A 9,309-nucleotide genomic window follows, 5' to 3' on the forward strand; every position below is an offset into this window, starting at 1 on the left:
AAACAAACACGCTCAGACACAATAAACCTGGCACCTTTAAGGCAGTTAACACCGCCACTGTAGAAAGCAGGCATATGTTTTTATGTCATCAATTCCATGGAACAAGTCAGATAAGATAAAAAACAAAAACTTTTTATTTTTTTAAAGTAATATTTATCTTCACTTTTACCATAAGAGGACAAAAATATTCTTTCCTTCTATAAATAGAAAACAAACGTCTACGTTGCTCTGACTTCCTGTTTATAAATCATAAAATCACATGTTTCCATTTCCTTTACAAAAAAAAAAACTTCACCACTACACAACAAAGAGTCACTTGTAGGGGATTATGTAATGTATTTGCGCATATTGGCAGTGTGTCAGCCTATTCTTGCTCAAAAATATCAAGTAATATTCAGCTTTATATCGATTTTTCATGTATCCGTGTGTGTGTGTGTGTGTGTGTGTGTGTGTGTGTGTGTGTGTGTGTGTGTGTGTGTGTGTGTGTGTGTGTGTGTGTGTGTGTGTGCGTGACAGTGTGCGTGTATGTGTGTGTGTGTGTCTCGAGAGTACAAAGCTGCGGTTCTTCACTGAACGCGCGTCAACGGAATCCCGTAGTGCGTCATCCAACGTCTATTCTCTCGAACGCGCACTGTGATTGGTCGGAGGATGGAAATCTCCCCGCCCACCGACCAGCCTTGTATGGAAACCTTTCTCCGACGTCATGGGTACAACAACGTCGCGAGTATAAAACTGTTGAGGAGACGTGCACGAAGGGAATGCTCCTCAGCTGAGAAGCACTGAGGATGACTGACGGTCCTTTGTGGAGTACACACAGTTCAAAACACTTGTAAAGGTAAGACTTTATTTTTTAAATTAAATAACTAGGCCTATATTACGAATAAAGACCTGAACTAGGAAGCTTTTTTTCTGTGCATATTATAGCCTAGTCAATAGTCATACATTACTCTAAATCCATTAGAAAGCAGAATAATTGTCTTAATTTGTTGAGCAGAAAATCAAAGTTTGAACAAATATGTGAACATTCGTACCAAAATAATCTTAATACGTTGTAGAATTAAGTTTTTGAAATCAAAATGTTTTCTATGTATGTAGGCTATGTGAGTTTTGTGTTGGCACTATGCCCCTGGCTGAAAGTCAACCCCACTAACTGTAACTTACAGTCACATGCAACTTATGTTATATGAGAAGCTTCTCCTGTATTGGATATGCTTATTCATTTCTATGCAGTTTGTCTGCCTTGACGCAAAGCTGGTATAACCAAATGGGCAACTGTGCCACACCCCCCAGGGAACTCCCAATGTGGCAATTTTTGTTTATGGTTTACAATTTCATTTCATTTCGCAAATTTAATTTTGTTTGAGTATATGAGGATATGCACTTTTAAAGCATAAAACCAGTTTACATTATTAGGGCCTTAAAGAAGGAAGTTTGAACTACCACACAGACATCTAATATTCCAGCACATGAATACTGTTAAGGGCTAAACAGGTGCCAGCCAGACATTTTTGTCCCTAGCAGGGTAACTGGCAAATACTTGGAGGTTTGTTAAAAAGTTAAAGATTTTAAAACCAAAGCTTTTTAAGCTCATACATTTTTGATTGTGTCTTTTTCAGTCTTGCAGCCATGACTTGCATCCACCCCCAGCATGGATCTCAGTCCTACGAGAACAGCCTCAGCAGCTCAGAGCTTCAGAGCACAGACTTTAGTTCCAGGCTGGCTGTCGATATGAACAGCCTAATACGGGAACAGCTCTCTGCCCCGTCCCTGCCAAGCATCAGCTCCTTGGTGGACACTCGTGTGGGCGACGTCGATGCGTACTCGTGTCAGTTCACTGCAGCCCCTGCTCCCCATGTAACCCGGTCGCCAGGCCTGGAAACCCCCTTCAGGCTGGATGATTTACAGGTTTACGGTTGCTACCCTGGAGCCTTCACTCTGAGTCACCCGGACGAGGCAGTGTCGCCCGCTGGCTCAGATTATTTTGGCAGCCCCGCATCTGCCTCCTCTCCTTCCACCCCCGGGTTCCAGAGTCAGCATACCAACTCCACTTGGGACTCAGCCTTCGGGCCTTACTCACCTTACTGGGGCACGGAGGACACCTCAGCCCCCTCTTTCTTCCCTTTTGGCCCAGGCTCTGTGGAGGATATGTCACATTTGGGTCAAGCACATTTAAGAGAACAGGATCCTTTCACTTTGAACCACCATCACCCGTCCGCACTGACCTTCCCCGGCTTGGTGATGGAGCAAGCGCGTAGCCTGGATGGCACCGACCAGCTGGATGGAAGCTTATCACCCAAGTTAAAAAGCCCCAGTGGAAATGAGGGCTGCTGCGCTGTGTGTGGGGACAACGCCTCCTGTCAGCACTATGGCGTTCGCACATGTGAGGGATGCAAAGGGTTTTTCAAGGTAATAGGATCAGACTTATTTTTTAAGCTAATTGATGTATTGAAATTGAAAAATTGTGTCATCTTACTGAAGGTTTTGTCTCTGTCTTGATAACAAGTTTGAAGTAATTGTTCTTTTTATTTCACAGCGTACAGTACAAAAAAATTCCAAGTATGTTTGCCTTGGCAACAAGGACTGTCCCGTGGACAAGAGGAGGCGGAATCGATGCCAGTTCTGCCGATTCCAGAAGTGTTTGAATGTGGGCATGGTTAGAGAAGGTGAGTTCTGCACAAACACACATGAATGGTGGTAGATCTACGATGGTAACTCTGAACTGAGAGTAACAGACAATGTCACCTTTTTTCCCAGTTGTGAGAACGGATAGCCTGAAAGGACGAAGAGGTCGCCTGCCTTCCAAACCCAAAGTCGTCCAGGACGTGAGCACCGCCGTGTCTCCCGTGAGCATGATCGCTTCACTGGTGAGGGCCCACATCGATTCAAACCCCGGTGTTGGGACACTGGATTACTCCAAGGTAAAAATCAAACAACACAACAAATTCACTCCTTTCTTCAATTATTTGGGAACATGTTTTCCCCTATGTAGGCATCTGCTTGAACTTCACTGTCATTTGTAATTTCAGTATGAGCAGCTGAAAGTCAGTCAGAACCAAAAAGAGGACGCCAGTGACATCAAACAGTTCTACGACTTACTCACATCCTCCATGGAGGTCATCAGGAAGTGGGCGACACGCATCCCAGGTTTCTCTGAGTTCTGCTCAGAAGACCAGGAACTGCTGCTGGAATCTTCCTTCGTTGAGCTCTACATCCTGCGTCTTGCATATCGGTGAGTCGAGTTTCCTGCAAGACTAGCAATGAAATGATACTCAACATCATCATGTTTATCATACAGCCTACATTTGACACTTTTCAATCACTCTTAATTCTTTGTATTAAACTAACAAACTACGTTGTCTTTTTCTATTAAAGTTCCAACCCTGAAACAGAAAAGCTGATCTTCTGCGACGGGGCCGTGCTTCACAAATCGCAGTGTGTCCGAGGCTTTGGGAGCTGGATCGACTCCATCTTGGAGTTTTCTCAAACCCTCCATCGCACAAAGCTAGATGTCTCCTCCTTTGCCTGCCTCACAGCCCTCGTCATAATCACTGGTGAGAGCTTTTTCCAATCTTTTTAACTAGAAGCAGCACACAAGGCTCTTTCACTACACAGGATTGGCATGGCAGGTGTATAACAAAATGTTACGCAGTCTCATGTATAGTGCAGAGACGTAGCAAATTAAACATTACTACGATGTAGGTTTAAATTTTAATCTAAGGAATTATTGCTGTGCAGCAGCATTAACACTATTGATAGCACTAGTGTTTGTCTGCTTCAGCACTTTAGCATTCCTCTCTGTATAGTAAAGATTTTCCAAATAGAACCCGGAGTATTGCTCTTTGTAAAGCTTATTCAAATCTAATAAGCAGAGAGGAAATGTATTACATCAAAAACTTGATCAATCCTATCAGTCAGATTTGTCACATTGTGGTTTCAAAGTTTGCAGTCTCGGTTGGTTATTTGTAGGGCTGTGCTAAAAAATCGATTAAGCAATATATCTCCATATTTATTTTCGTGATATCTGTAGTGATTTCCAGGTCCAAAAATCAATATTATTTGAACTACAACCTACGATTGCCTAGTTGCCTCAAATTGCCGGGTGCCATTGCTGATGTTGTGGCAGAGTGAAACTGGAAACATCATGGCCGACATGGATTTCAAAATTAGTCTGGCCGCTTCCAAACACAAAGCAGAAAATCACAATATTGATCATATCACAATGCATGCTGATACATCATATCATGACCCATTTATCGTGATGCTTATCATATGGTGAAGTCAATAATACCCAGCTCTAGTTATTTGTGTTGTGCAAAGTCAAAATAATGTGGCATAAGGCCCACCCTTACTCTAACATGTATCTTGTTTTCTTCTGCAGACCGCCATGGTCTCAAGGAGCCGGCGCGTGTGGAGGACTTACAGAACCAGTTCATCACTTGCCTTAAAGATCACGTCTCTGCCTGCGGCTCCGACTCGTTGCGGCCCAATTACTTGTCCAGACTTCTGGGGCAGCTGCCTGAGCTCAGGACTCTGTGCACTCAAGGCCTCCAGCGTATCTTTTACCTTAAGTTGGAAGATCTTGTTCCTCCACCTCCAATTGTGGACAAAATCTTCATGGACACCCTTCCGTTTTGAGCTTGACATGGGACACTGACCACTCATGATGTATAATCTGGAGCTCACATGAGAGCCAAAGAGAAAAGACTGAGAACTCATTCTCCAGTATTAAGTGTGGCTGCTAGAAGCTAAGAAGAATATTAATTCTAAAGGACAATGAAGATGTGGATGAAAGGGCTACTTCTTAATAACAAAGTAAAATTGTTTTAAAACTTGCAGAAGCAACACGTTTGTGGATCGCAAAATGCTCTTCCTAGTTTTCGGGATATTTGTCGTTTGGAGATTGAATTAGACAGGTCAGCTCATGGACCAAAATGTGACTGTTTACATACAAGAAGCGATGAATGAAACATTTCTGATGTTTAGGGAAGATCATATACTTTCCAATCAGTTACAAATTGATTATGAATAATACCTGCACAATCATTTCAAAGGAGGTAATGAGCACAGTCATTTTTGCCTTATTTTTTGTTGTTGTATGAATATTTTGTTGGAATTTGGATGACTGTTAATTGCACGTAAAATAACTGGGCATTACATTTCTGTATGTCGTTCAAATAAGCAAATCATTTCCCAGAACCACTCGCTGCCACATTTGGATCAACGTCCAAAGCATTGTCACTCAAATGTCCAGTTTGCTTTATATCAAATGCCACTATATGTATTTGGTTTGGTTTGTAGGTTAAACCTATAGACTTATTCAGTAGTATTGTTCATGTATCATGAATAGACATTGAGCAGCAAATATACTGAGTATCTTCCAGTACAGTCTTACACTGGTCTTGTATGTAAATGATTTTGAATCTGCTTTAAACTTGCTGGTGCTGTTGCCACACTGTTCTCTGCAGTCTGGGAAGGTTACTTGTTGTCTTGTGCCTGCAATTTTTACTTACTAAGAGTTTATATTTTACTGCACATAAATATGAAATAAAATGTAAAACTGCATATGCCAGCTGCTTTTGTTGTCTTTTTTCTCTGAATATTTCGTATATTGAGTTTTGTAGACTCTATCGTACCTGTAGTTTTTTGGAATAATAAGTCATAAGAGTAATATTTCCTGCGTTTTGTTTTTTTGCACGGTTTTATTTTAGTGTGACTCCCGGGTGTTGTGGCTAGCCAATTGAGCTTCTTTTTCTCCTGTTTATAAGCTGTATATGTCGGGAACGCGCAAATCCGACCCGGTTGCTTGTCTTAGAAATAAATATACTAGATATTATAGCCAATGGAGAAAGTCTAATTGTTCAGGTAACATTGCTACCCATTCACCCATATGCAATATATAATGTAAATTGTTTGGTAAAAGTTACATATAGGCCCTTTAATTCAGCCAGTCTACCGTGTATTCTTTCATTGTGTGGTGTTGCTGAGTAACCTGCTGTGCCAGCACTCTGTAAGCCTGAGTCAAGTGTAACTTCTTCTATTGGCAACAGATCAGAACATTCAGAAAAATGTAACCCCCGTCCACCTCCCTCCCAGTTATGTGCTGTTCTCTTTTTAGAAGCCGGTGGAATTCCCAGTCCGGTCTCAAGTGACCCAGACTAATTCATCATTGTATATAGTGTAGCACCACCATCACATGGTTGTGTGTGTGTCAGTACATGAATGTACACCTTGTGCAGCCAGGAGTAAACATTATTAAAAAAAACTGCTTCAAGTCAGGGTCATGAAATATTATTTATAGATGATATGGTTGTAGATATGGTGCCCCTGTTAATAGCATGTGGGCATCAATGATCCACAATAATGGTCCAAAACAGGCAAAGTCAGCAGGAGTACAGAGGCTCTGGACCAGGAATGATTAGCAAGACTGATTCAACGAATAAGAAGAGTAAAACAGTATCTGAATCAAGGGTATGAAGTCATTTGAGGCCAAAGATAATATAGAACTTTATTTATCCGGAAGGAAATTCTTTATCCAGGTTGCTACAAAATTAGCAACCTGGATAAAGAATTTATATACAAAGTGTAAATCAAATGCAAATAAACAGTGGCTCATAGTAAGAATAGCTAGCCTGTGATGGTGAGGCATGCTGCACATTTAAGGGATAGTTCAGCATTTTGGAAATGGGGTTGTATGAGGTACTTGTGCATAGTTAGTATGTTACCTTATGGAGATGGCGTTCACCAGAGTCATTTTAAGGCATTTGGGGGAGACGTTTCTGTAGCAGAGGTCAGCCTTGTACTGTTGCAGAGGGGGCCAGGCAAAAAAAGTTTTTTCGCCACCTGTGTACAATTGAACGGATATTTATCTTTTAGGCAATAATTTATATATAGCAAAAACTTTTTTCTGCTGGCCCCCTCTGCAACACTACAAGGCTAACTTCTGCTACAGCGATGTCTCCCTCAAACTCCTTAAAATGACTGCACTGACAGCCATCTCCACAAGGTAACAGGCTAACTATGCATAAGTACCTCATACAAACCCACTTTAAAAATACTGAACTGTCCCTCTAAAGTAATAGTATTGCACATGACAGAGACCATAATATCTCCTTCATAATATTCAAAATTGTGATATGTGATATTACACTGGATCATTATGAGTCACTGAGTGTGCATCCATCTTCAGCTGCAGCCCATATATGGTCCTATTAATATGAATCAGTGTCACAAAGAGGAAATGATGTAAAATCACTGCACTTAGACTGAAGGACTTATTTTTTTCTTTCTTTTTTTTAAGATATTTTTGGCATTTTTCATGCTTTATTGATAGTGTAGAGACAGAGGTGAAATGGGGCAGAGAGGGGAGTGACATGCAGAGAACGACCGCGGGCTGGAATCGAACCCAGGTCCGCTGCTGGGCCCGTCCCCGGGGGGGGACGCCCTACCAACTGAGCTAAGGGCGCCCCCGTGACTGAAGGAGTTCTGATCTGAAAGGACGTCATATCAAGAAACACAGAACAATTCAAATTGTATTTAGAGGTAACTTGCAGCTTAAATGAAGCAGCTCGTCTCGATCTTCTCTACAGATTCAGAAGTTCTCTGTCTGGTGGTGGACTTGATAACCTTAAAGGCTATATGTAGGTGTTATGAAAGCACGTGGATATAGTCAGCATCACTCTGATTACAGGGCGTATTTGGTTGTGGATGGTATGGCCTACACTGTAGTGAGTAGGCTGTGGCAGCTCTCCAAATGAGCCTCATGCCTCAGTGGAAACCGGAGAAAGTCACAGCAACCTGAAGGTGGGCTTGTTGGAGAGTAGAATGTAATGCCAGTGATAATAGACGATCACATGCTTCAGACAGAGTTACAGGCTTCAGAGGAGAAGCGGTTCAAGAGCACAGACTGTCCATGCGACATTGTGCAGGCGCTCTTGACTTTGGCTTTGAGAATATGAGAATGGCACATAATAAAAGAAGATCAACGGAGATTCTACGGTTTCACTTGAAGGCGACAAGCCCAGAGAGCCTGAAACTTGTTTGCAGAGTGTCGGGCAGCCGCCGCGAGCGTGATGAGTTCTATTAGTGTCACATCTCTCCAATGAGACCAGCAAATGTTATGTCACCCCTCTGCTGTGTCACAAATGGACTAGAATCTTACAAAGGGGAAATATGCAAACAAGCAGTATATAGTAAAATATAGTTTCAGGGTGAAAAGGTCAAATGTGTCACCAAGGATGTGATTTTATAGAAACGTAACCCAACAAAATATCAGAACGTGTTTGAACTGATTTCAAAAGGTCTTATATATTTTCCACCTATATATGGAAAATGCCTGTTTGCGTGTACTTCAACACTAACTTGGGTATCTGAAGAGTCTAGAAAGTCTCAAAGTACCCTCTCTCTTTTTCTCCATTGCCAGTTTTATGAAAACCTGGGTTCCAAAACCCAAGTCAGGTTATCTCCCCTTGTGACTTCATAAAGGGAGAAGCCATTACCAACCTAACTTAGCATTGCCTCCAGTTATATGATAAGCACACCCCCAGATACTCCTAAATCTACCCGGCAGTTAGACTCAGGGCCAATCAGAGCAGGCTTTGCTTCTTGGACAGTTCACCATGAAAACAGTTTCTATTAGAAATCCAAATTACAATTTTGAACCTGAAAATAAGCTTAATATGTGAACTTTAAAAGAAATTGCTGATTTTTTTGGGGGGGATGTATTCGAAGCTGAACACTCTCTGATGGAGAAGACAAACTCAGAAGCAGTGAAGATAAAACACATCCATGTCTTAGATGTTGATGCCACTCTAATAAAGCCATATTTAGACATGCATTTAAATGGGGTCATTTAGACAAGACAGGTGGCAGGTTTTTGCTCCAGTCGAGTTACAGTACTCATCCCACTGGCTATGGCTTGCTCTGGGCACTCAGTCTAGAACAGCATGCACCAGAGCTATTTTGTTTCATTTTATGTTGACCTTTGGCTGCATTTAAATGATTAATTTGGAGTCGGATTTCCAACCAAAAAGAGGGAATGAGGTTTATTCAATCATGTTTTATTACCGATCAACTACGATGACATCACTTCAGAGAAAAAATTGTTCAGTGTAACATATTGATAGCTAAAACATTGTGTTACATTAGACAAACTACTCTTTCATTTTTGGATGAGACGTGTATAATAATGACATTACTAGTAGTTGGAAGTAACTTAATATATTTAATAATAATTCATTTTATTTGAAAATGACTTTTAGTACTGTACTGACATAGAAGTTTAAGGTACAAAACTCCATTCTATGCTACCTT

At 41.4% G+C, this 9,309-nt stretch overlaps 1 protein-coding gene across 1 annotated transcript; it reads left to right on the plus strand.

Annotated features, from left to right (window-relative positions):
• The first annotated feature begins 747 nt into the window (after positions 1–747).
• nr4a1 (nuclear receptor subfamily 4, group A, member 1) lies at positions 748–5,527 on the plus strand. Its single transcript, XM_080030994.1, has 7 exons — positions 748–835; positions 1,617–2,406; positions 2,534–2,663; positions 2,755–2,918; positions 3,027–3,229; positions 3,373–3,551; positions 4,379–5,527. Exons 2-7 carry the CDS (start codon positions 1,627–1,629, stop codon positions 4,633–4,635), a joined length of 1,713 nt encoding a protein of 570 aa, XP_079887120.1. The 5' UTR covers positions 748–835; positions 1,617–1,626; the 3' UTR covers positions 4,636–5,527.
• Positions 5,528–9,309: the final 3,782 nt, after the last annotated feature.

This window comes from Ammodytes marinus (genome assembly GCF_949987685.1).
Source record: "Ammodytes marinus genome assembly, chromosome: 7".
Taxonomy (NCBI): domain Eukaryota; kingdom Metazoa; phylum Chordata; class Actinopteri; order Uranoscopiformes; family Ammodytidae; genus Ammodytes; species Ammodytes marinus.